Genomic DNA, 27,192 nt, shown 5'->3' on the forward strand with positions numbered 1-27,192 from the left:
GAGCCAGACAGAAAGGTGGGGGTTCATCCCTTTAAACTGAATCAAAGCTACATGCCATAAGCCCTCATTTCTGTTTTCACCCTCACCTTGGTCATATACAGGCTCGAAAGCAAGAGCAATGTTTCAGTGTTGCCATTATGTGAAAGATACAGTCATACCTCGGGTTAAATGTGCTTCAGGTTGAGCGTTTTCAGGTTATGCTCTGCGGCGACCCGGAGGTAACGGAGCGCGTTACTTCTGGGTTTTGCCGCTCGCGCATGCACAGACGCTCAAAATGACGTCACCTGCATGTGTGGAAGTGGCGAATCACGACCCGCGCACATGCAGATGTGGATTGCATTCGCTTCAGGATACGAACGGGGCTCCAGAACGGATCCCTTTTGCATCCAGAGGTACCACTATAGCTGTCGAGGGGGACAATGCTGAAGTCGCTCTTAAAAACGGAATTTCTGCCACCTTGTAACCACTCCAAAGTGTCCCCCCAACTCGTTTAACTATATTAATGTTTTAAGTCTAAGCCCTATTTGTTAATGCCTTACAAAACAAATCACCAAGGAAATAATGTACTTGTCTATATTTGTTGGTTTGAAAGCCAAACTCAGCTGAACAAGAAAAAAACTCTCACCTAGTATGCTTAGACTCTCAGTTTGAAAAACTTTCTGAAGAGGAGGGAAGTAGATTACTAGTAGCTGCCCCATGATCGATCCAAGCACTGCGTAACAGAACATTTTGTTGCTGCAGAGTCCAATCTCAAACACAGATTTAGTCTGCAAATAGAAACATAACACCTATGATTTTATTCTTGTGTATTCTAGTTATTTGAGATTATCCATCTTAACTCAAATGATAGGGTGATTATATACACATCTACAGTATTTGCATTTTGGTAGCTTAAATTAAGTTATGGCTTTGAGCTACTTGCATCTGTGAAATTTTGATAATTTGCAGAGGTTGTTTTCACTTTTTCAAAATACCATATCTTTAAACACAGGCAGTCACATACCTGAGATCTGGAACTCAAAGCATTGAACATATCAAAAAATACAAAGCATGTAAACGTCATTGTTGTATCTCGAGGAGTTATGCCATTGTCTCGCAGCTGCAGAGAGAGAGACAGAGAGAGAGAGAGAATTAATATATGCAGTTCTCTGCCACTTTACAATAAAACATTTTAAATTCCACCCAGCATAATACTACGAAGCATCAGTCCTCTAGCCAAGTGTGGAAGTATCTCTATTGTCTGATCTAGGCACCTAATTTGATACTGGCATCTAGAATTTTAATTCATTCCTCAGCTGTGTGTAGGACTGCTACCTAGAACTATAATTATTTCCTATCTTCCTCATACCATATCTGCATATATATTTTAAAAAATACAACCAGACTGATTGATCTCTATTGCACACAACCTTTAAAACCTCTGCACGATTTAATTGCCAAACCTAAGTTTAAGATCAGTGGAAGTATATAAACATTGGCATTTTACAGTTTTTCTTTAACGCTATGCTGTTTTCTAACACTGGTTTTGCAATGCTTCTCCATTTGAAAAGCAGGTGGCCATGCACCTCAGTAACACTGGGTTCATGGACTTACTTGCATGGTTCTTTTGCACAGTCTATGTACTTTTATATTTGCAACTATTGGCATATATGAAGCACTGCAAGCAGATAATAAATACACATTTTTTTAAAAAGCATCTTTGTCATACCTCTCGCCAGAAGACAAATAATGTTCCACATACAATAATTATAGATGAAACTAGTATTTTAACAATCAGATTTCTGGTCAAAATGCTATCCTTGACATTTCTTGGAGGCTTTCGAATAACATCTTTATCCACAGGCTCAACTCCAAGGCTAGAAATAAGAACACAAATAACTTTTTGAAAGTTTAGATTGATTGAGGCATCATAAAATCAAATTAATGTAGACAGTGACTCAGACATACTCTTCAATAAAGGTTCATATGTGCCAGGGCAACCCAAACATTACTGCTTAATTATTATGATATAATTAACTATGATTAGTACTCGATCATGATTGGACCAAGTAATTCACACTTAGTTCACAGTATACAACCTAAATTCAACTAACTGCCTGGATCAAACCTGCTAAGTGCCTTATACAACTGCAAAACTTAACATTATGATCTTTCCCATACCAATATTGCTTAAAAATGTAAATTTTCCTGAGTAGTTACCCTACGAGTCTACTGCTGACTACTTGTAACATAAAAAGCTTTTGAAAGCAAACACAAATGCAGAAACCTCTGGGAACCATTGTAACAACAAAACCGAAAAGTAAGATATTAATTTTAAATCCTTAATAAGGCACCAACAAACACTCCATCAGACAGAAACCCCCATTTGGGAAATTGCCCAGAGTTTTTGCACGGAAAATAATTACTTAAACAAATTATTCCAATTTAATATACTTTTTTACAATATAATTTGATACACAAATCCACAGAGGAAAAGCTCTGTGCAAGATTCTACTAACATTTCTACGAGTTATACCATTCACAATTCTAGAGAGTTACACCATTCAGCAACTTCTCAAAAACTCTCAAAGGAAAAGTGTTACCTTTGAGCTGGAGGCCCATCCATGATAATGTTGATCCACAAGATCTGCATGGCATTGAGAGGATTAGGAAAGTTCATTAATGTGGCCAATGAGATTAATGTCAATGCAGCTATACTCCTGTTGAAAAAAGTTATTTTACACAGCTGTCAGCATCGCAATTTTTGGGGGGGAGGGAGTGGTTTTTAAAATTATTTGGAAATTTGTTATTAAACATTTCAAGCATCAGTAAGACCCACAATACATATGAGAAGCAAGTAAAACTTCATACACAGTAACAATCCAATTGTTTTAAATAGATCATGCAAGTTATTTGGGATGCTAAACATCAAGCAGACGTTAGAAAATATTTAGCCCAAGACAGCAATACAAGCCAAAAGGAAAATTGTCTCATTTCATTAAGCCTCCTCACTAGAGGCTGTATACTGTGTGCCAGACACAAAGTGTACTTTTGTTATAGAAATAAAAAAATAATTTAGAAGTGCCTTACATTTTAAAATGCCGAACGACTGATAAATCAAAACCCCTTCTTGTATAGACCATCTGTTGCAGTGGTTGGAAAATGTGTACCTTATCAGGGAGGCCAAACCATCATGAACTCTTGGACTTACAAGTTGCAGGAACTATTTTTAGGCCTGTTCTCATTTAGCAACAAAGGACAACCACATGGCTCTGATAATTTCAAGTAAAGGGAACTGTTGCTAAGGTTAAGCTTTTACTATGCAGTTACTTGCTTAGAGTCCTATTTTCAAGCAATTGTACCCCAATTTCGAACTAACTGTGCCAGAATGGATGCTGAATTTATTAGTGCTATTAGAATTAGGGTCAGCAATCCATTATGGCAATATAGCAAATAGTGTGCCATTTACAAATCACCGAGCTGAATTTATGTCAGTTTTGGTCATGCAAACTTCTGTGCAATTAATCTCAATCAAGCAGAATTCATAACAGGAAGCTTCTGATATTGTGCTGCAAAACTTACGTGCTGAGTTGAAATCTAACAAAATTTTTAATGTTATTATAAATTCCTTTACCCTCTTCAATTGCAGACCTGAAATATAAAAAGAAGAAAGTGCTTAGGAGGAAAAAACACATTCTGCAAAGGCACATTATTTGGATAGCATCCTGAAAACGCAACTCTTATTTCTTGCAATCTAACAGTAACAATATATTGGTCATAACATTATGTTTGCTGACTGGGAGCAGTTGTGGACCACCGGTATGAAATTCACGGCATGTAGTGCCTTAAAGGAAAATATTATGAAAATGATTTATAGGTGGTACATGACCCCAGTCAAGCTTGCAAAAATATACCACTTGTCTGATAATAAATGTTGGAAATGTAAAGAAACTGAAGGTACTTTCTTTCACCTTTGGTGGACATGCCCAAAGATTAAGGACTTCTGGGAAATGATATATAATGAAATGAAAAAGGTACTTAAATGTACCTTCCCTAAGAAACCAGAGGCCTTTCTCTTGGGCATTGTCGGCCAATTGGTGTCAAAAAAAGATAGAACATTTTTTATGTATGCCACAACAGCAGCAAGAATACTCATAGCAAAGTATTGGAAGACACAAGATCTACCCACTCTGGAAGAATGGCAGATGAAGGTGATAGACTATATGACATTGGCTGAAATGACTGGCAGAATCCGAGACCAGAGGAAAGAGACGGCGGAAGAAGATTGGAAGAAATTTAAAATCTATCTTAAGAGATATTGTAAAATTAATGAGTGTTAAAATGTTATGATTATAGAAAGTAAGTGGACTACAGCTGTAAAGATTAAGTTAAAAGAAAAGAATACAACTAGATAAAATTAAGGGTGAGGATTTGCTGAATTAAATTTGAAATTGGAATGCAAAAAGGGGAGGTATGAGGAGGTCGGTGAAGTAAGGTTTAAGAAAATAAGGTTTTGAAATTATACTTGTTTGTTTTTGTGTTTGTTTGTTTGTAGTATGTTTATATAATTTCTGAAAATTCAATAAATATTATTATAAAAAAAACACATTCTGCAAAGACACATTATTTGGATAGCATCCTGAAAACGCAACTCTTATTTCTTGCAATCTAACAGTAACAATAAATGGCTTCCCACTGCAAAACAGTATCAGGCAGTTTCAAAGTTTTTAGCTTTGTTCACTAAACACTAAACACAAGTAAAATAAAATGCTAAATTAGAGTGATCATTTATCCTCATTTGCCTGAGAAAATTTTCCCATTTAAATTTTTATAGAAAATCCACTAGAATAAAACCACTTGTCTTTTAAAGTTCACCTAAGTGGCTTTTTTTAAAAAAAAAGTTCAACGAGATGGCACTTATATATGCTAGACAAAATGACACCCATCCAGATAACGCAATTGCTACACAGTACGCAGAAAGGGAACGTAAAACAAACTTACATTATTGTCTGAAAATCATCGTCCACCAAGATCATATCAGCTGCTTCTTTACAGACATCTGTGCCTGTCTGCCCCATTGCTACGCCAATATCAGCAGCTTTCAGTGCTACAGCATCATTCACCCCATCTCCTGTCATAGCAACTACTGCACCATTATTTTGTAGTGACTGAGAAAACAAAATTAATCCAATCTATCATCACAAGATTTTATCACTATATGAGATTTTACAATGAACACAGTCTTAAAACTTTTCGTGTGCAATGCTCAGTTGAAAGTGAAGACTGGTAGGTGAGCTCCCTCTCATGAGTTAAGTCTATAAAGGCTTTACCAAACCAATTGCAGACATCCTTAAAATCACTCAAACACAAGCAATCACTGGTTCTATGCCATTTTCTTCTTGTGCAGTCAAAACAACCTTCTTCCTAGTTCTACTTCTCTATTTACCTTTAAAAACAGCAAATCAACAGTGTAAGTACTTCATACTGACTTAAACCAAGGTCCTGTAGGAGTCAACTGCAAAGAATCGTTCCGAATTTTAGCTTGCCCCCCTTGCGTCTTTTCCACTAAATATATTTGTGAGAGATTCCTCTTGATGAGCCCCAAATGATCCCATCTGGATACTAGATCACTACAGTTCAACATCTCTGTACCATTTAAACTACATGTCTGTCAGTTTTAGAAACACACACATACCTTGACAATCTTCAGCTTATGCCTGGGACTGGCTCTGTAGAACACTGCTACCTAAGAAATAGAAGGGAAAATTAAGTCTTTAAAAGTGCAAGATTGTGCTTCTTAACTATAAGCCAGCCTATTCTCCTCCACTCAACACTGCATAGCCATGACAGAAACAAGGCAGCTAAGCAGAAAATGGACACAGGGAAGGGGAATTTTTCTACTCCCAGTACTTTTCCTCTTTCCCTCCTAACCCCACCATCAGGATTTAGCTTGTCAACACTGGCGGAGAAAGAGGAGTACGGGGGGAGCGCACCACCCCCGGCAGTGCAATCCCGGAGGGGTGCCATCGTGGCTGCACCCCCACCCGTGCTGGGTGCCATGCCCCCGCAGGTGGCGTGTCACACCCCCAGGACGCACGTCACGCCCCTGCGGGTGGCGCGCCAGCCCTGCACCCGCCTGCTCTCCACCCCCCAGTGCCAGAGCATGAAGCTCTACCACTGCTTGTCAATTCCCCATTTCCTTCCCTGCTAGCCATTGGAGCTGTCTGGGCTGGAGCTCCAGTGGCAAGACTGGCCATTTGTCACCACACTCCGATTCCATGAAAAAACCCACAGACGTTTGCTTGCTGTGAACTTCTGTTCTCAGTGCCCCACCAAGAGCAGTTCTTTCCTCTCGGGATAGCTCCTCCCTCTCACAGAGTCTTTAGGCTCCTTCTCTGCTATGGGAGGCTCCATCCCATTCCCCAGACTTTTCCTTCCTAGTGCTGAGAACAGTTCAGGTTGCAGCTCCATAAGAGCTCAGCCTAGACTGCAGCAGTTCTCAACCTGTGGGTCCCCAGATGTTGTTGGACTACAACTCCCATCATCCCTGAGCTCTGGCCTTGCTAGCTAGGGGTGATGGGAGTTGTAGTTCAACAACATCTGGGGACCCACAGGTTGAGAAAGGCTGCCCTGGAGGTTTTTCCCCTCTCTCACTGTCTCTTATTCTACTACTTCTTCTCTTCTCCCTTCCTTGCCCATCAGCTTTATATTCACTCTCTCTTTGTCGCCCATACACCTAGCCAGGAGGGAAGTACTTGGGCACTGGGCAGTGGCTGAATGGTGGAGATGGCAGCAAGGCCTCCTGCGCCCCTCACCAGTTTATGGAGGGCAAACAAGTCTTCTAGCAGCGGCAACAGCAAGGACAACTGGATGCAACCCCCTTTTGGCTCCCTGTGGGGAGGACAGCGGTGGTGGCTGCATGTGGCCTTCTTTGCCTTAAGGTGAGACAAAAACATGCTTTTGTTTGCACACCTCACCTCTTCTGGGTGGTGGGTCCTTACCAAAAGACCCAAAACTGTAAAGCCAGCACAGGATGCTGTTCACACTGCCCCACACTTGCCAAGTGTCAGTTTTCCTGCTACTTGAACAAGAACTCGCGTTGCAGAACTAAGACTCAAACTTAAATTAGAACACACCAATTTGTTCAAGCTGCTTAATCTGCCTGTGCCTTAGCCAAAAAGAAAGCCACACTCTTACACTTTCTGACAAAGATTTCAAAGGATATCAGGAAAAACCTCAGATTTTCCCCTATGGCCACTAGAGGAAGATTGTGATATTCCAAATTAGATAATCTGTTCACAAAAATACACAACTTTGATATATAAGACATTACTAATGCCTGCTCAAAGTACCCTTACGTGCTTCTTAGAGTAATTCAGTAACTAAAACACACTAGCACACTAACTCAAGAGTTCCATCTACCCAGACCACTTTGGGTCCATTTAAAACTAACCTTGGGTGCTATTTGTGAAAGTTGTTGTATATCCAGTGTGTCTATTTCTTCACCTGAGACTGACTGAGAGTTTTTGGAATACAATCCTAAGCGATTAGCTAGGAAACAAAACAAAACAAAGTTACCAGATGTTACAGTTAAAGAATCTAGTGGAGAAGGACCAAATGAATATATACAATTTAAAATTCTATGTTCTCACTGATTATTTTATTATTTATTCCTGATAGCAAAGCGACAACAATGCACACTGAACTATTGCATTTGTCACACACCCACACAGAGACAAGTGGTACGTGGCAGAAAATGTTCAGGGAGTTTTACAATCCTAAATGCTTTTCTGCAGCCCTGAAGCAAATACAGTTAGTTATACTACATATGCATGACCATATGCTCTGGAAACGCAACAAAGTAACTGCAACAATTGCGGAATCAAGGTCTCTCCAAAGAAGAGTGACTTTCTCCTAAAAATGTGCAGCTAGCTGGTCACAGCAAGTTTGCGAAGGTTGCTAGCTAGCTGCTAGAGAGGATGTAGTGTTGGATAAAGGTAAAGGTAAAGGGACCCCTGACCAATAGGTCCAGTCATGGCCGACTCTGGGGTTGCAGCGCTCATCTTGCTTTATTGGCCGAGGGAGCCAGCATGACTAAGCCGCTTCTGGCGAACCAGAGCAGCGCATGGAAACGCTGTTTACCTTCCCGCCGGAGCGGTACCTATTTTTCTACTTGCACTTTGACGTGCTTTCGAACTGCTAGGTTGGCAGGAGCAGGGACCGAGCAACAGGAGCTCATCCAGTCACGGGGATTTGAACCACCGACCTTCTGATCGGCAACTCCTAGGCTCTGTGGTTTAACCCACAGCGCCACCCGCGTCCCTGCAGTGCAGGATACAAAGTGCAATTTCATCACTGCCCATGCTGCCAAATGGTTTGTCCAATTATGTGTGCTAACGCATTTGGTCCGCCTCAGAGAAGGTGTGTCACATGAAACTGGAGAAGACTATAGCCTATGATTCTCCAGAATACCAGGGCACCTGTTGGAATCCACAACACCAGAGGGGACGCGTGGGAGTGATCACATCAGCCAACTGTCTCATCTTTCCTAAATAGCCTCTAAGACACAAAACAGGCAGCTCTGAAACTTATTTGAGCCCTGCCTCCCATCACAGGGTGCCTTCCTCTGTGAGCAGAAAGTGAAGCTTTCTTTTAGAAAAATATTCACAAATGACATATCATAATAGTAACATAAACTGATCACATGTGCAACTGGCAAATATAAAAATAGTTCAAATAATCATTTCAATAGCTACAATCCAGAAGGGTGTGGAAGCAATAAAAAACCCCAACCCACTACTTGGTTGTTTTTTAAACTTGTGAGTAAAAACTTTTCAAGAATACCATATTGATCAGGATCCCAAAATCTGGCCAGCAGCATGAAAAAGGTTTGCACTAGCACAATGGAATTTTTGGCTAAAATTTGAATAGCTGATTCCTAAGGTATATCAGATAGTTTTTGAAACTGCTCTCAGTTACAAACGTAGCTTGCCATGCACTCTCTGTGTGTGCTGTTTGTTAAAGCAAGCCTGAATAACTTATCTGGGGCTAGTGAGCTGGTCACATGGCCCTTTGGATCCTAGCCCTGATTTCAGAGTCTAAAGAAGCCACATTGTTATACATTCATCAACAAGGCAATGAGTAACTCAACTGACGGAAATAAAGGGGGGGAAACACACATTCATACCGATGGCAATTGCAGTCTCCTGTGAATCTCCAGTAACCATTTTTATCATGACTCCAGAAGTGATAAGTGCAGTGACGGCTTCTTTTACGCCCGTTCTTGGTGGATCAATCATTCCAACCAGACCCAGAAATGACAACTGTCCAAGCTCAGAGCCAGCAGCTAAGGCCAGAACTTTCAAAGAAACAGGGGGAGAAAGTAGTTTATACCTTTAGATATGGCACCTACTTAGAAGATCAGAATGATACAGCTAGACCTCTCCAGTTTCTAGAATAAGAGCATTTTCCCCCCCTAGCAACACTGTAACCTTCATGGATGCTTTTGTACGTGACTTCCCAAAACAAATTTCACTTGCATAGAATGCAGTCAATTGGGAGAGATTGAATAACCAGCAAAAACAGACATGGTTTCTCTCTTCGTCTCACAGTATGTGACTTGTCTTTTGCCCTCCATATCTAGTAGGCTGGATTAATATCAAGTTAACAGCACTTAGTTCCCTTTGCTTACGGGACTTAAGTCATACCTAACTTTTGGGTTGGGATAAATGAAGACAAATCTTAGCATGTCTACTCAGAAGTAAATCCCAGTTATTTCAATGAGATTTGCTCTCAGGTAACTGTGTACAGGTCTGGAGCCTTATTCTGCTTCTAACTGTTACGGATGCTTTAGTTGAGACTCCTGCGTTCCAGGGGTTGGACTAGATGACTCTAAGGATCCCTTCCAACTCTACAATTCTATGATCCAGCTAAATCATGCCCACTGCAGACCCGCTGTAATCATTAATTTAGTTGTGTCCAATCATTCATTACAATGGGTCTGCTCCAAGATTTTGATACAACTCATTAGCTTTTAGGTTTTAAGACAAGTTTCCTTGAAGGGGGAATGTATAAAGCTACATCAGAAGTCCAACAAATAGTATAGGCATCCCTTCTGATATTTTAGGAACCGTAATTTGCAAAGCTAAGAAGTTACACATTCTCATTTTAAATATGGAAGTTTAAATACTACTGTCCATGCAATCTGAAAGCAACACAATGCATAAAAATGGAAGCAAATGACGCATAAGGATTATTCACAGCTTTGTTCTAGAGTTTCTCACGTTGAGAACAGCAAGCAATTAAGATTTCAAAATGCTTTCCTCTGTAGTGGAGACAATAGTGAAATATGCTATTACCTCTGAGTCCGGCAGAGCCCATCGATGCTTTCTCTTGCTGATAAAGATCTCTTTGTTGTTGGCTGAGAGGTAAACTATGCCCTTTGCTATTGTATGTCGTACAGTATCGAACCACTTCCTCATAAGCACCTTTCATGAAGCAAATCTCTGGTTTGTCCTAAAAGATAAAACATGTTAGCACCTGCTGCTCTGTCCCCTTGTCACAACACTGTCATTATATAACTTCAAAGCTCTTTCAGTGTGCTGATAATAATTTATAAACAACTTAAAACTCATTAGTCTACTGAACGCAAGGCTACATACCACATACTGTATTCCACTTACTGAAACACAAGGCAATATTTTATTTCCATGACTGTTCTGTGACTATATAATGGTGTGTACCTTTACCATGTCTGCAAAAATGCTATTCCGGCATCTAACTTAAAAGAACTGGGTTCGAACACCCTGAGAATATGGGCTGATATAGTTTAAGAGTTGTAAGAAAGATGTCCCTCTCTATTTCTTCTCATTTTCAATAAACCACCTAGAGGTTTTGCAAAGCACTTAGAAGGTTCCCCCCCAACCCCACCTACAATCAAGAAGCATATCATTTTTTGCAAGCAAGCAAGCATACAAACAAACAAACAAACAACACTTTCTTGCTTCTAAAGAAGAGGCGGGCCAGCAGAATTTTTGAAACAAAGACCTTCTGAAAATAACTCTGTCTTTAAGCAGAGCTCTGCTGGGCCAAGCACACGTTGTTGCCAGACATGAAATCACAGTGCCATTTGTTTCAGTTAAGTTCTTTTTAAAGTAAGCTTACAATTCCCATTCGGTTAAGATGAGAATGTAAACTTTGCATAAGCAGAACTGTTGCTGCATATTTAAAATGGTATGATATAGTGGGATATTGGAGCCTGTTGAAACACATCTCAGAAAAGGACATACCTGTTGCGTTCTATGTACACACTTAACAGCCATCCATTTCTGCTCAGAGCTGAAGGGATATTCTGCTTTTCTAATGTAGTCCTGCTGGATTCCATCTAAGCCCATCTACGAGAACAAAGGACACTGCCAATTCATTCCACTGCATTTGTAGCCAGAGCAGCAACAATCAATTGTATTTTGTTTTAGTGTCTCACATGTGCCCCTCAGCTTGTTTGCTGCTGGATATGGACAGCAGGTACAGGTTACTCTGAAAATACCGCTTCACTGCAAGGTATTGAATTAAAGCAGCCTGGCTGGAGCTGATAGGCGTTGTAGTCCAAAACATTTCAAGGGCACCAGGTTGGCAAAGGCTGACTTATGAAACAGAGTCCTTCTAGATCTACATGTGGTTCTAATCCATTTCATTCTTGGATCTCCTTATGGTGATGTATAACCCACACATTTTTCTTTCCATATTTATGTGGAATTAAACTCCCATTTGTTTCAGCTGAGCTTGCTTTTGAATGAGTTTACGATTTCCTCTAGTTGTAAGATTTCCCCTTCATATTATTTTCTCAGCAAGTTTTCGAATAAGTTTATTGTGATGACCACTATTTCACTTGTTTTGACAAATACCCCTAGATGCTCTACCAGTGGCAGGCAAGAGTCAATCCACTTAGAACAGAACCAATGCACTCTGAATACTCTCTTGTAACATAGTGGTAAGCAATATACATTCTAGCAAAGCCTAAAGAGCACTGTGAAGTTATCCAATGTAGTTCTTCCTAAAGTTCAGCAACTCCAGGCACACCCAATAACTGCATGGAAGATTTCCAGTCTTTGTTTCTTGGGGCATAAACAGGATACAAATGGAACCAGCAATAATGACGACATAGAATCAGGATTTGAACAGCACTATGAATTAAAATTGGAAGCAGTTTGCCCAGCAGGGCAGAGCAGTAGCACTATCTTCATGGAAGCCAGGAAGAAAAAGGAACATGGTAACGAGGTTAGAGTTGTGTGGGCACACTAGCAGGAGCACTGGATATGCCCACACAGTCCTGAGTTCCCCACACCACCTGCTATGCCAGAGTGCCACCATTGTGAGAAACCTAGCATTATAGCTCTAATTTGCTGGGCAAGCTACCGCTGATTAAAACATTATGTGCCTTCTAAACAGGAACTATGAGATTTTGCAAGATGAGAATAGCCTCCAAACAGCCCAGTTCAACGCGAGCATGTTTTGAAGAGTCACTAAACTTAATGAAACTAAGTCCCAAATAAGGCTGCGATCCTTACACACACCAAGTCTTGACAATTCATTAGAGCACCACTGAAATGCAACTGAAAAATGGATCAGAAGTAAATCCACACTGTGAATGAATGATGGGTGTTTTTTTGCCCCTGTCTAATGGTTTGTTTCTTCCACTTCGCTGATTGAACACTCTGAACTCCACCTCCCACTCTACCTTTAGATCCAATTCAACATACCAGATTAGCTTCCCAGTCTAATTCTTCCATTCTTCCCCACTATGTTTTCCAAGACTGCCCATACATACAACAAAGCCGTACCAGTAGAATTTTTCTTTATTACAGAATAGCCAGTGCCTAAGTTACACAACTGCCAGATGCAGCTTGTCACGCTGGCCACGTGACCCGGAAGTGTCTCCGGACAGCGCTGGCCCCCGGCCTATAGATGTGAGATGGGCGCACAAACCCCAGAGTCTGTCAAGACTGGCCCGTTCGGGCAGGGGTACCTTTACCTTTACCTTTTAAGTTACACAACAGTTAACACATATCTTATTAACTAAGTATTCAAGAACCCATGTTAGCTTTGGAACAATTTCAAAAGCTGAACACTTCTGAATTAACTATTAAATAATACCCAGGCGACTTCAAAATTGCTTTATTTGCAATAACTTATAAAAGTTTTAACTAATCAAACCACCTTATGTTCTTGGAGATCCATGGGTGCATCTTCAAGATTCAACATAAAATGGTTAGAATTCTTTAGCAAATTTGGAACTGCTGTATTTTTTCTAAAGAAACCCTGCAAATGTCTACAGAACATATATTATTATTATTATTATTATTATTATTATTATTATTATTATTATTATTATTATTAACTAAATAATAATAATAACAATAATACAGAGATCTCAGGGCGGTTTACAGAACATAGTTGTTCCTCTTTAGGAGTTATTAGCATTAATGATATTGCTATGCCTAGCCATCTAGTTTAGAGTGGGCCACACCAATTAGATCACGTTCTGCTGCTTGGATTCTTTACTGCATAGTACAGTGACACACCTATCACTATCTCTGCATGGTGGACTCTGGCCAATGAACTGCAACAATAAATTTGTTGGCCTAAGGTACCTGAGACCCTGGTGGCTTTGCCGCAGCAGAATACACCTACTCCCTTGGAGTACAGAAAATCTTGCATTTCTATTATCAGTACAGTTGTACCTTGGTTTTCAAACAACTTGGGAGTCGAACGTTTTGGCTCCCGAACGATCGAAAACCGGAAGTGATTGTTCCGGTTTTCAAACATCCTTTAGAACCCAAACGTCCAACACAACTTCTGCAGCTTCCGATTGGCTGCAGGAGCTTCCTTCAGTTCCTGGAGTTCGACTTCCAAGGTACCACTGTACTAGCTCTGTTGCCCTTAAAAACCTCAATACTTCAAAACAATATACATCAACACAACACCTACCTTCATAGCCAGTGCAATTAAGGCCCCTTCTGTTGGTCTTCCCATTAAGGTGTTGTTTCGAATTACAGCATCATTGCACACACACCCAGCCTAAAGAAATGAAAAAGGAAGTTCATGTAACACACAAGTATCCCTAATTTAAAAAAAAAGAGTGCACTTTCTGTGCAAGAACTTACCTCAACAATTCTGCTAACAGATGGTTTGTTAAATCCATGAACAACATCACCTTCAACCGTGACTTCTCCAAACCTGTTATAACCCACTCCAGTAACCTGGCAAAAATTAGACGATATGAATTTTACAAGGAAGCAAACGTTTGCTAATATTATTTTTCTTTATGACCTTTGAAGCAGAGATATTATGAAAAGAGGATATGAACTTTGAAACATTAATCCTTATGCATTCCCTTATGCATTTTAAAAATTTGTTTCTTAGAATAGGTTTATAGGGTTTGCAGTATCTCTAATCAGATGGGAATGCTGAGGAGATAGCTGACTGCTGAGCCAGGGAACCACAGTAAAACTAGAGCTCATACACTGGCATGTGACATTTCCTACATAAGGGAAAAAATTACATTGAAAAGAAGCTATTCATTTCAAGAAGTAGTATAGTTAATATTCCTCCCAAGACTCTCTTGCACGTTTATTTTATGCAACTGAGTGGACACTTTAGTTAAAGTCAACATTTCCACAATCTCCTCTGTATTTAAAGGTACAATCATCTTCTCTATCCTCTAGCATTTCTCCTCTTAAATGATAGTAGTAGGCAGAAATGCAGCTCAGAGATAAGTGTGAGGCAGCTGATGGGTTCACACCAGTCCTCCAGAAATGGAGTTCTCAGGACCAATGCATTTCTCACAAAATTAAAAAATAAAACCTGCCCATCCATGCTTATGTTTATTAAATACAACAAAGACAAATGCAACTTAATTTTATCCCTGTGGTACAGCAGTTGAGGTTCCTTAGTTTAATTGCTTCCCATATCTTGCACCTACAGGTCTTATGATTAGTGTTTGAAAGTCACTGACCTGGCAACCAGCCAAGTAGGTCACTGTGACCTGGCAACCAGCCAAGTAGGTCCCTGTGATCTGGCAACTGGCCACGGGTGTGGTCATTCTTGGGTATATTAAGAGGGGTCTGTACATTGCCTCTTTGCTTTTGCTGCAAGGAAGATCTGCTAGATTGATGCTGATCTCTGTGCTGTATGTATGCTGCGAGTTGTACTTGCTTTGCATTTGAAGCTTGCGCCTTCTACTAGGGATCTAGTGGAAGCCTGTATATAGTGAAACTGCCTTAATGTCAGTAAAGGACTGAACAGACTGAAGACTTGGACCCTGACTGAATTTCTTCCAGCACAGAACTGCACTGCCACGAACCTACACGCTTGGGGAGCTACACGTGTTTGGCACATGCCATACGCCAACAACAGCAGTGAAACTGTCAGCACATGTGCAAAGCTAAGCAGGGTCCAGTATGGTTTCAGACTGGATGGGGAACTGTGTATTAAGATTCCTGCGTTGCAGAGGGTTGGACTTCCCACTCTACAATTCTATGGTCTGCTTGCTACCTACCTCAGCATGTAATCCATCTGCCGTAAAGATATGAGTAACAGTCATTTCATTCTTTGTCAGTGTCCCAGTCTTATCTGAACAAACAACATTGCAGCAGCCTGGGGGAAAACATGAATGCAGTAATCACATGGAAGTTATGACATATTTGGGGAGGGTTAGGGGGTTGGAGGAATGACAGAACATGAGGAAAGAGCCTCTTCACAAAATATCGAGAAAGAGGAAGAGTCTTTGACTAGGTTAAGGATGGAGAACTTGTGGCCCTCCAGAGGCAGATGAGTTCCCATCTTCCTTGACTATTGGCTCTGCTGGCTGAGGCTGATGGGAGTCAAGAGTCCAAACACATCCAGAAGGTCACAGATTCCCTATCCCTGGGCTAAGGGAAAGCATCACCAAGCCACCCACCTCTCTCCAGCCAAACATTCCTGACTCCCTTTCTTCTTTCTTTGCAAGTCCCATTTTTACTGCAACCTCCCATACAAATCTAGATTGTCCCAGAGATTTCCTTAAATGCCACCTGCAAGATCAGCTTCAGCATAATTATTTCTAGATTACATACCCTAATGTTAACTATTAATTCATACTGCCATTATGACCATCAGATACTCTTGAGTAATTCTGCACACTGCCATTCTTACCTAGAGTTTCAACAATCGGTAGTTTCTTGACAATGGCCCGTTTCTTGACCATTCTCATCACACCAAGAGCCAACGTTACTGTCACAACAATAGGCAGCCCTTCAGGGATTGCCGCTACAGCCAAGCTATAATTTAAAGAGGACATGTTAAGTGATTCCTTTCACAACTGTATGCACATGTTAAAACACAGAAGCCACTTTCACACATGGAGAGAAACAAACTATAGGTCCAGATTCACACATCGCAACAAAGCCATACTCTGCCTTGTTTTCTCCCCCAATGAAGTACAGGCAGGAACAGAGGAACAGCAAATAATTTGTGCATATTAACACTATCATTTATATTAAAATATGGTTTAACATTGTGTTCAAACCAGGCCAGAATATGTGTTCTTTATAGGTGAAAATGAGGGAGTTGGCTCATATCATGAAGAAGTCTACAATCCTAAGTTTCTTTGTTTTTAAAGGCCTGCAAAACAAAGCAAAAACGTTTGCCCATCCAGAGTGAATGAAAGCAGCATTGTCCTCACTCTGATTTGACTTTGTGACATCATGCCTGACTACATGACATTGGTGTTGCCTATGTACCGTATTTTTCGCTCTATAAGACGCACCAGACCATAAGATGCACCTAGTTTTTGGAGGAGGAAAACAAGAAAAAAAATATTCTGAATCTCAGAAGCCAGAGCAACAAGAGGGATCGCTGCACAGCGATCCCTCTTATTGTTCTGGCTTCTGGGATAGGTGCGCAGCCTGCATTCGCTCCGTAAGATGCACACACATTTCCCCTTACTTTTTAGGAGGGAAAAAGTGAGTCTTATAGAGCGAAAAATAGTTCGTGATGGCTTCTTTCAAAGGCAATACCAGCCTTTGTTTCAAAGAAAAAACAAAAAACTTGTGTCTCAGCTACTGGAAAGAACCAACTGTAAAACGGCAGCAATCAGTGTGCAAAAGAATATTTTAAAAGATATTGTCCCGAATATTTCAGCCCTAGATATTAGTAAACCTATGTCAAACTAGAAATAAAAACAAAGTAGAATTATCACATTTCATGAGTTGGTATCCTATGAAGCTGCCCACATCCCAGTATAAAGATGGGGAAGGGCCTTAGCATACATTGTGTGAGGTCCAAGTTCATCTCCAGTTAAAAAGATCATAGGCAGAAGAGCTGGGCAAGATCCTGAGATCAGCTGCCAGTTGGAATAGTCAGTGGTGGGCTATATAGACCAGCATTCTGATTCAGTATAAGGTGCTTTGAAGTCTACTGAAAAGTGCATATATGTTTGCTAAGAACAGTCATATAAAAAGTCAGTGATAGCAGGATAAATTCTACTACAGCATGGAGCAGTTCTTAAGAGAAATGAAGGGCAAGAGAGCACTGTCAGGCTCATAGCAAATGTGTGTTGTTAAGAGCATTTGTACCCTCCACTCGTTGTCCAAAAAGGCTTCCAGAGCAGCTTACATGCAGTCCATTACAACAAGCCATATATCCACACACAGGCTTACAAACTGGAAAAAACAAGGGAAAGGGGAGAGGAAGGGAAGCAGAAAACAAGGTTCCTTGTAAACTAAGGAAGGGAGCAGCCAACCCTGCCCTGGACTAATGGCCTAGAACCAGCCAGTTCCCAAGAGAGATGGCGTCCCAAAACGATACAGTGAGGAAAAAGTGTTTTCAAGGCAAGTAAAGAAAACCTAAGATATACAGTCCAATTAACGGAAGTTAAATGCAACATCGCTGTGAAGGCCTCACTAGGGTCAGTGGAATTCAAGCAAATTTCTACAGCGTGCATATGGCTCTACTAGAAGTGGAGCAGCTGCTGCTTTTAAAGCGGATGGGAATGACCATTTTCTTTAGAGAGAGTTATTTTTGATTAGCAAGATCCACTTGTGTGAATAGGGACAAGGTTAACTGGAATATAACTATTTGCCTAGCTTTGTTATCACTTCCTTATCTCAGTTCTTTGCCGTGTAAACAGATGAATCTGAAAGTTCTCTCTCTGAAACATTAACATGCATTTTGGAAGATACGTTAATATCTATTAATGAAGAGACCAATTTGGGAAGCGTCCACAGGAAAGTAAGATTCAAACGGCAGATTCTCTAATTTGCATAAAGCAAGTAAACTTTTGCGAGGACAGTCTGAGACATTCACTTTTTCAGTATTATTAGAGAGAATACTTAAGAATCTCACCTCACACCGATGGTAAACATATCAAGGATATGCTTTCCTTGCAACCAGCCAACCAGCATAATTATGCCTATAATAAAAGCAAATTGAACATTAAAAGATCTCCCTAATCAGTTAGAATAGTGCAAGATGAGGGAGCTGTACAAAAATAGTTGTTCTCTTACCAATTATACCAAAGGAATACAAGGACAGTTGTTTTCCTAAGAGATCCATGCTCCTCTGCAAAGGTGTCTTTGGAGCCTGGGTAAGAAGAACATTAAAACACATTTATTTAGTTGAACAGATTTGTCTAGGACTATCTGATTTTATAGTTTTGTTAGCTTTGTATTGTGTTTTTGCATTGCAGGACAGTTTTCTATTACTTTATTTGAAAGCTGCCTTTAAAATTAAAGCTGAAATGAAAAGTCAGAATAAAATTGCTATAAAAAACCCCACTGCACTCAGCTCAGCATAGCTCAGCAAGTGGCAATGCACTTATAGTGGTACCCCACAGATACCAATTCTTTCTCTTCTATCCTCCATACTTTCTGAAATACTAATCAGATGTGAAAGGAAGAAAGACTCAATAATTCTGTCATCGTCAACAAGACTTCCTACACAAAAGCCATTTCACATCTGCCCTGAATATTTGGCTTTTCACAAAAGTTAAATTACATGGGGGGGGGGGAGATTTCAAAGGCTGCATTTGTTCACAAAATGCAGGCATTTCAGCCCATCGTGAATGCACAAACTTTTGGGATAATTTTATTAACTCTATTTGCAGAGAATATTGCAGTGAGCACCAAGATATCTTGCAAATGAGAACAGAAAACATAGGAAAGTGTTATTCTAGCAAATATAAAAGGAAATCTAAACTCAGATTAGTAGTCCCTTCAAATTCAGTAGAATTTTTGGGTGCATTTCTACAATTGACTTAATCACACTCCTATACTTAAAGCATCTGTGTGTAATGATGAAAGGTTATTTTTTTTAATTCTGGTTTCGATGCTACCTTCATGTTGTTCAGCTTACAGTGAACACTGTAAAATGATCTAACTTTGTAAGAACCAGGATTTAAGTTGTTCATTTGTAATACTATACTACTTACTTCTTCTGCTTGCATCATTTTGAAAACCTCCCCAAACTCAGAGTTTTCTCCAGTACCAATAACTATCCCCTAGGAAATGAAACATAACAAGTTCAAAATGAAATTCAAAGAGGATTGGCTTACTCCCCTCCCCCATAGTTGTAACAAGTCTATTATTATTTAATTTGCAAGAGGACTGACTTCTAGTTTTTACTAGAAATACAACGGTTCACCAAAGTTTTAAAATGTTTGTACAAGGTGTATACTCAAGATCTCACAGCTGAAGCATGACTAATATTTGTTGAGTGAGCCTGAGAATGCACTTTTGCTTAAGACCACAAGAAATAATCTGCAGAATTAGATCAAGGTTGACTTAGCCCAGCACTCTTGACCGAGTTCACATTCTTCATATGAATCCAAGCAATCAGTGACATGCCAGGAATTAGCCTAGAAACCACTTCTGCCCAACCCTTGTATAACTGAGGCCAAACTCATATTTGCACTGACTTTTTAGCATTGTCTACAAGGTACCTTTATAATGATTAAATATTTCTTCAAATTATCATGCATTAACTTTTTAATTATAAGTGGTAGCAGAATGCAGGTGTTGTGAACCTACAGTGCAAATCAGGGATGCTGGAGGAATCCATTGAAAAATGAACTATCAATAGGATTTCCTTTCAGCTGCCCTTTCAACTCCCACCACGACACAAGATTATTGTTATGAATTATTTTCACCTTGGTTCTCTCCAACAAAAAGTTTGGAGTTTTTAAAACACATGCAACGTTATATGTGAAAAGTTACACAAATTATGGATGTTATTTACATATTCTTTAATGTATAATTGTCTTTCTCCCAAGGAAGACAATTTGCTAGCCAAGAAATGGTAAGAAGATATGAACTATGCTGAACTGGCAGAACTCACAGGAAGAATCAGGAACCAGGAAGAATCAAACTTTAATAAAGAAGGGGGAAAATATATAATGCATTTGAAAAATTATTGTAAACAACTACATTCATTAGTAGGACTGGCAGAAAACTTGTAGTAAAAATTTGAATTATGGATTAAGGATTTATAATAATTGGAGTTATCAAGGAGATGTAGAGGGAAAATAAAAAAAGGGTGGAGTTATCAAGGAGATGTAGAGGGAAAATAATAAAATGGGGGGAGTCAAAGGGGATATTCTGTTTGTATTCTGTTTGTTGTTTTTGGTTATTGTTTGTAGAATTGAAAGTGAAAAAAAATATTAAAGTGGGGTTGGGATTGCAGTCTTAATCTACTTCCTGTTGTGTTAATTTCACAACCCAACAGAATGTATGATTCATTATTGTTCTTTTAAAATGAAAATTAGCTACAGTGTTGTTTCAGAAGACACACACATAACCATTTTCTGAATAATGAAATAAAAAGGAGTTATATGTGGTTAAATGGTAAGAATAATTTATACAATCCAGGACACAAAGAGCAAAATATCAACAGGGGTTATACAAGTTTATATAAAACTCTGAAATCAAACTAGCAGACAAGTCGCAATCGTAGCCTCTGGAAATTAACTAAATTTGAAAAGGAGCATATAGGGAAGGTAGTTGATTTGTAAATATCTCCTGGTGCCAGAGATAAGCATATATATAATATGCTTGTGCAAATTAAATTGCAGTGGAACAAAAGATACCAGTGTGAATGAATGCTGGAACAGACAGGCATCTTCGTACCTCCCTAATACCAATACATTTTTCCAAGGCTATATTACCACAGCATTTCAGATAGTACTCCACCCCCATCGTTCTGCCCGGACACTGAGATCCAGCGCCGAGGGCCTTCTGGTGGTTCCCTCATTGCGAGAAGTAAGGTTACAGGGAACCAGGCAGAGGGCCTTCTCGCTAGTGGCGCCCGCCCTGTGGAACACTCTCCCAGCAGATGTCAAGGCAATAAACAACTATTTTACTTTTAAAAGACAAATGAAGGCAGCCCTCTTTAGGGAAGTTTTTAATGTCTAATGCTGTATTGTTTTTAATATTCAGTTGGAAGCCGCCCAGAGTGGCTGGGGAAACCCAGCCAGATGGGCGGGGTATAAATAATAAATTAATTATTATTATTATTATTATTATTATTATTATTATTATTATTATTATTATTATTATTCTCTACTAAGGGGTGTCTCTGTGTGTGTAAATGTATGTATGTATGTATGTAAAGGTAAAGGTAAAGGTACCCCTGCCCGTACGGGCCAGTCTTGCCAGACTCTAGGGTTGTGCGCCCATCTCACTCAAGAGGCCGGGGGCCAGCGCTGTCCGAAGACACTTCCGGGTCACGTGGCCAGCGTGACATCGCTGCTCTGGCGAACCAGAGCCGCACACGGAAACGCTGTTTACCTTCCCGCTTGTAAGCGGTCCCTATTTATCTACTTGCACCCGGGGGTGCTTTCGAACTGCTAGGTTGGCAGGCGCTGGGACCGAAGACGGGAGCGCACCCCGCCACAGGGATTCGAACCGCCGACCTTTCGATCGGCAAGCCCTAGGCGCTGAGGCTTTTACCCACAGCGCCACCTGCGTCCCATGTATGTATGTATATATAAATAAAATATATCCTGAATTGTAGCAAATCAGTAGCCTTTACACTCAACCTAACTTTTACAAATGCATACATTTAGTATTCTTGTATGAGGAATACCTTTGCCTTTCCACATCGAACAAGTGTTCCCATGAAAGCAATATTGCTCCTTGAAGTGAGGTCTCCATTCGTAGCAGCTGACTGAGGAGAAGTGCATTTTGAGGAAGGAGTTGTCTCCCCTGTCAGACTAGATTCGTCAATAGACAGATCCACGGCCTTTGAGGGAAAAATAGATATGATAAAACAGTTAGATTTTATTTTCCATCTTCTAATGCAGCCTTCTCCAACCTTGGGTCCCCAAAGGTTTGTTCTGTTACAACCCTCATCATCATCCCCAGCCAGTCATAATCAGGGATGATGAAGAGTTGTAGCACTAAAACATCTGAGAACCCCAGGTTGGAAAGGTGGTTCTGAAATATTAGTGGACATGCTTAGTATTTTGAGACGCTATTGAACTTTCATTTTAGGAGTCTATGCATGTTACAGACTGAACACAAACAGTAATCACACTGCTTTTGAAAATACAGAGTTTCAAAAACAGCTTACAACGCAGCATGGGGTTAACTGTTTGAAGAAAGTAGTCCCTACTTGGAGTGCCCAGAGGATCCATGGCCTATGTTTATACAACTGCCTCTGGACTAGACATTTGACTACTTTAAGTTGCATTTTCGAAATACAGAATTGGATTTATATAGTATGCTTTATATTCCATGCTCAATTATATATTTAGAATTCAGCCATACCACACAAATAAAGAGCCACACTTGACATGCCAACTCCCATTGGGGAACACTTTCCTTGTTCTCGGTCCAGGGGCAGCATAGAGGAATCACGGAGGAGAGGCTGTGGGCCAGTGATGTGCCATAGCCTGGGAGCCAGCGGCTTCCCTACAGAAGTTATGGGGAACCTGTGGCCCTCCATATGTTGTTGGGACTAAAACTCTCATCACCCCTGACCATTGGCCATGCTGGCTAGGACTGAGGGGAATTGGATTCCGACAACACATGGAGATACACATGGAGGTTCCCAATTCCTTACCTACAGCTTCAGGGACAAAAATGAACCTATAGGTGGGTAGAATAATGTGCATGAATCATATAGGATACTCTGTTGCTTCAGGAAACAAACCTCACCTCTCCAATTATTTCACATTTTCAGGGGTGAATAAGCAACAATATATTGCTGCTACCAAATTCATGATGAGTCAGCCCATTAACATGATGGAAATGTTCGAAATTAAGAAAAGCTGCTTGGAAATCTTTGAATTAGCATTATTGCATATTTCAGACAGAGCAGAGTGTCCACAGCCACCAAATTTAGTAGTGTACTTGGAATTCAGCATATTTCCTCATTCATAGTTATAGCTAGTGCAACTGGCTACCCCCTTCAGTTATATTTTTAAAAATCCTAAATAGATAACCATCTTGTGGTCTCTGGTTAGTCATACAAAGAATGACATTTATGTCGTGCCAACTTGCTCCTGTTGACATGTCAGGTGGCCTTTGCACTAGTGGGTGAAATATATTACAGTCAGTTACCAGAGGGCATATAACCTGCTCACAAGTTAGCCCTTTTGCCTTATGGTATTATTTCACAAAAACTCCAGTGATAAGATGTAATGTGAAATCAGATCTTCTCTAGGCCCACATTATTGTTCGGCAAAGTTAGCGTGTGAATCTATATTATTAAATGTCTAAGATTAATACATATCAGGGACGCGGGTGGCACTGTGGGTAAAACCTCAGCGCCTAGGACTTGCCGATCGCATGGTCGGCGGTTCGAATCCCCGCGGCGGGGTGAGCTCCCATCGTTCGGTCCCAGCTCCTGCCCACCTAGCAGTTCGAAAGCACAATTAAGTGCAAGTAGATAAATAGGTAGCGCTTTCTAGCGGGAAGGTAAACGGCGTTCCGTGTGCTGCTCTGGTGCCGGTTCGCTGGAGCAGCTTTGTCACGCTGGCCACGTGACCCGGAAGTGTCTGCGGACAGCGCTGGCTCCCGGCCTCTAGAGTGAGATCAGTGCACAGCCCTAGAGTCTGTCAAGAGTGGCCCGTACGGGCAGGGGTACCTTTACCTTTACCTTTTAATACATACCTGCTAGATCCCAGAATCCAAAACTACAGTTTAGTGTGTGATTAATGACTACGCACCTCAAACAGTCGCAGGTCAGCAGGAACTCTGTCTCCCACTGACAGGCAGACAGTATCACCTGGAACCAAGTCTCTTGCAAGTGTATGCTCCACCCTGCCTTCTCGAACACTGTAGAGAATGAAATATGTTACAATAACTAATGAAGACCACTGCATCACATCACAAAGAACTATAATCTTCAGCTAGCCCTTGCAGATCTAATTGGATAAAATATGCTTGATCCGCTATGTTCAAAGAACTTTCTCCCTTTAGATGTCATTTTTTCCATTTCAAGTCAAACTGAAGGTGGCAGTTCTATATTAGCATGGGGGAAAGCAAAATGCCAATGTAAGTACTGTACCTTTAATAAAGTTCTTTTGGAAGTGGCGCTTTCAATTCTGAGTCTTGAAATTACACTCTAGCATGCTACCTTTTTACACAGTTATGTGAGGCCAATTTCCATTTTCCTAAAAAGATACCATCTTCAGAGTTTTAATTAAATCTGCTATACCAACTAGGGGCATGAAGCCAAATGTGGGGAGGAGACTTACAGAACACTACTCAGTAAATATATATATATGCAGTTAATAGTGTAAATTAATAGCCATGATCCAAGAAGTCATTTACATATGAATAAGAAAACCTCAAAAAGCCCCATTTCTCTTTGAAGGTTTTGCAGTACTTCTTTATATAAAATATTTATGAGCTGCTTCTCAGCTCACAGGCACACAAGGAAATGTAAAATATTAAATAAAAAAACTAAACAGCAATACACTATAAATATACCAAACCCCATCCCCAATAAAAACAGGCTATGTTTTTGCCGTTTTCAGCACACATGGTAATTTTCCTTTCCAAAAGGCAAGCTCTTATACGGTTTCTAGTATCTGCATCCACCATCCCCTCAGTGACACAGAAACAGATGACTGAATCCCAGCTATTCACTGAAACATTATCTGTTACTTATTTAAGATTTTTTATATCATCCTTCATGTGAACATGATCTTCAGCTAAGCAGTTCTATTTGACAATCTTATCAAAAGCTTAAAGAAAGAAACTAGCTATGTAGGTACAATCATTTGGCATCACGTGAAATCATAAAGGCATCTTCAGCCACATCAGATTAGTGATACTGAAGGTTATTCATTTAGGGTAAAGTCTAAATATAAGCTGGTCCATACCAGTGACATTCTGGAGGTACAAGTTTACTCAGCTCTTCTAGAGATTTTTCAGAACGGTATTCCTGGAGGTACACAACAAGATGAAAATTAAAATAGTTCTCAAACCGCACTATATCAATCCTATATTTTTTTATTTTAAAAAATTATTGGTTTTACAATTTAGTTTTACATTCACAAAAAAAAATAAAAATCCAAAGATATAGAATTCTTCCGCTGGTAATCATTTTCACTGCATATGCACTATATCAAGTCTGTCTGCTATTCACTCCTCTCTTGACTAGTTTCCAAAAAGAACTGCTACCTGGAAACACTTCAGAACTGCAATAGCTCCATAGAGCAAACCATAACATACTGAAGTAATCCACCAGTTGGATTGCCCCATCGTATGGGAAAGTCTACAATGATTTGCGATTACAGATAGGTAGCCGTGTTGGTCTGCCATAGTCAAAATAAAAAAATTCCTTCCAGTAGCACCTTGAAGATCAACTAAGTTAGTTCTTGGTATGAGCTTTCATGTGCATGCATCTGAAGAAGTGTGCATGCACACGAAAGCTCATACCAAGAACTAACTTAGTTGGTCTTTAAGGTGCTACTGGAAGGAATTTTTTTATTTTGACAATGATTTGCGATGTTACACTCTTCTCCAGTGAAAAGAACAAAACATTGCTCAACTACAAAAAATACAGTCTGTCTCTTAGCACATCTGTAACGTGTTTCCAAGAGCCTATTCTTTACATTTCCATAGAAGTTGTTACAGGCAATGTCTAGTGATTAATGAATAAGCTGCTCCTTATGAAAGCTCATGGCACATGAAAGTGAACTGATTAAACTCCAAGAATCCATCACACTTTTTTCTGAAACCGATTGATAGCTTCTTCCTAAATTTATTAATTATGGGGTGGCAGGCATTAGGATATCCAACAAACTATCTGGCTTACAGAATCAATGCCACTCTCGGACATGTGCACCTAAATCAGTGCTTCTCAAATTATGGGTCCAAACATGTTCCTGGTTGAGTCACACATTGAGGAGCTCCCCCCACAAAAAAAGAGGCGCTATCTCTTTCCACGGTGTAGCATTACTGTTGTGTCTTTTTTAAAACACAGTGGTACCTCTGGTTAGGAACTTAATTCGTTCTGGAGATCTGTTCTTGACCTGAAACTGTTCTTAACCTGAAGCACCACTTTAGCTAATGGGGCCTCCCACTGCCGCCACGCCGCTGGCGCGTGATTTCTGTTCTCATCCTTAAGCAAAGTTCTTAGCCCAAGGTACTATTTCTGGGTTAGCGGAGTCTGTAATCTGAAGCGTATGTAACTTGAGGTACCACTGTACAGACTTGCTCCCTGGGCTCCCCCTTCCCTCTATGGCATGTTTACATTCTATATAAATACATACCGTATTTTTCGCCCCATAAGACACACTTTTTCCCCTCCAAAAATGAAGGGGAAATGTGGGTGCGTCCTATGGGGCGAATGCAGACTTTCGCTGAAGCCTGGAGAGCGAGAGCGGTAGGTGAGCACCGACCCCTCTCGCTCTCCAGGCTTCGCGGACCTCTCCTCAAGCAGCGGCAACGTTCCCGCTGCTTGGGGAGAGTTGCTGGCATCTGGAAGCCTGCACGCGCTGATCTCAGCACGTCCAGGCTTCGCGGATCTCTCCCCAAGCAGCGGGAACGTTCCCGCTGCTTGGGGAGAGTTGCCAGCATCCCGAAGCCTGCGCGCACTGATCTCAGCGCGTCCATGCTTCACGGATCTCTCCCCAAGCAGCGGGAACGTTCCCGCTGCTTGGGGAGAGTTGCCGGCATCTGGAAGCCTGCGCGCGCTGATCTCAGCGCGTCCAGGCTTCGCGGATCT

General features: G+C 40.6%; 1 protein-coding gene across 6 annotated transcripts in view; it reads right to left on the reverse strand.

The window, feature by feature from the left end:
• The window catches only part of ATP2C1 (ATPase secretory pathway Ca2+ transporting 1), a 68,286-nt gene that overhangs the window by 1,808 nt on the left and 39,286 nt on the right, over positions 1-27,192 (reverse strand). For 5 of the 6 annotated variants that reach the window (XM_082192991.1, XM_082192994.1, XM_082192993.1 and 2 more), the window contains 21 exons: positions 25,343-25,404; positions 24,182-24,290; positions 22,096-22,251; positions 19,445-19,513; positions 18,522-18,597; positions 18,361-18,427; positions 16,171-16,295; positions 15,536-15,633; positions 14,142-14,237; positions 13,966-14,055; positions 11,268-11,372; positions 10,338-10,494; positions 9,167-9,337; positions 7,433-7,530; positions 5,675-5,725; positions 4,981-5,147; positions 3,562-3,630; positions 2,583-2,699; positions 1,709-1,856; positions 1,004-1,099; positions 626-767 (listed from right to left, as the gene is read on the reverse strand). In XM_082192991.1, the coding sequence (XP_082049117.1) occupies positions 626-767; positions 1,004-1,099; positions 1,709-1,856; positions 2,583-2,699; positions 3,562-3,630; positions 4,981-5,147; positions 5,675-5,725; positions 7,433-7,530; positions 9,167-9,337; positions 10,338-10,494; positions 11,268-11,372; positions 13,966-14,055; positions 14,142-14,237; positions 15,536-15,633; positions 16,171-16,295; positions 18,361-18,427; positions 18,522-18,597; positions 19,445-19,513; positions 22,096-22,251; positions 24,182-24,290; positions 25,343-25,404 (2,269 nt within the window). Of the gene's footprint in view, positions 1-625; positions 768-1,003; positions 1,100-1,708; positions 1,857-2,582; positions 2,700-3,561; positions 3,631-4,980; positions 5,148-5,674; positions 5,726-7,432; positions 7,531-9,166; positions 9,338-10,337; positions 10,495-11,267; positions 11,373-13,965; positions 14,056-14,141; positions 14,238-15,535; positions 15,634-16,170; positions 16,296-18,360; positions 18,428-18,521; positions 18,598-19,444; positions 19,514-22,095; positions 22,252-24,181; positions 24,291-25,342; positions 25,405-27,192 lie in introns of those variants that run through there. The other variant, XR_014212404.1, reaches the window with a different exon arrangement.

Source organism: Podarcis vaucheri (genome assembly GCF_965113315.1).
Source record: "Podarcis vaucheri genome assembly, chromosome: 12".
NCBI lineage: Eukaryota > Metazoa > Chordata > Lepidosauria > Squamata > Lacertidae > Podarcis > Podarcis vaucheri.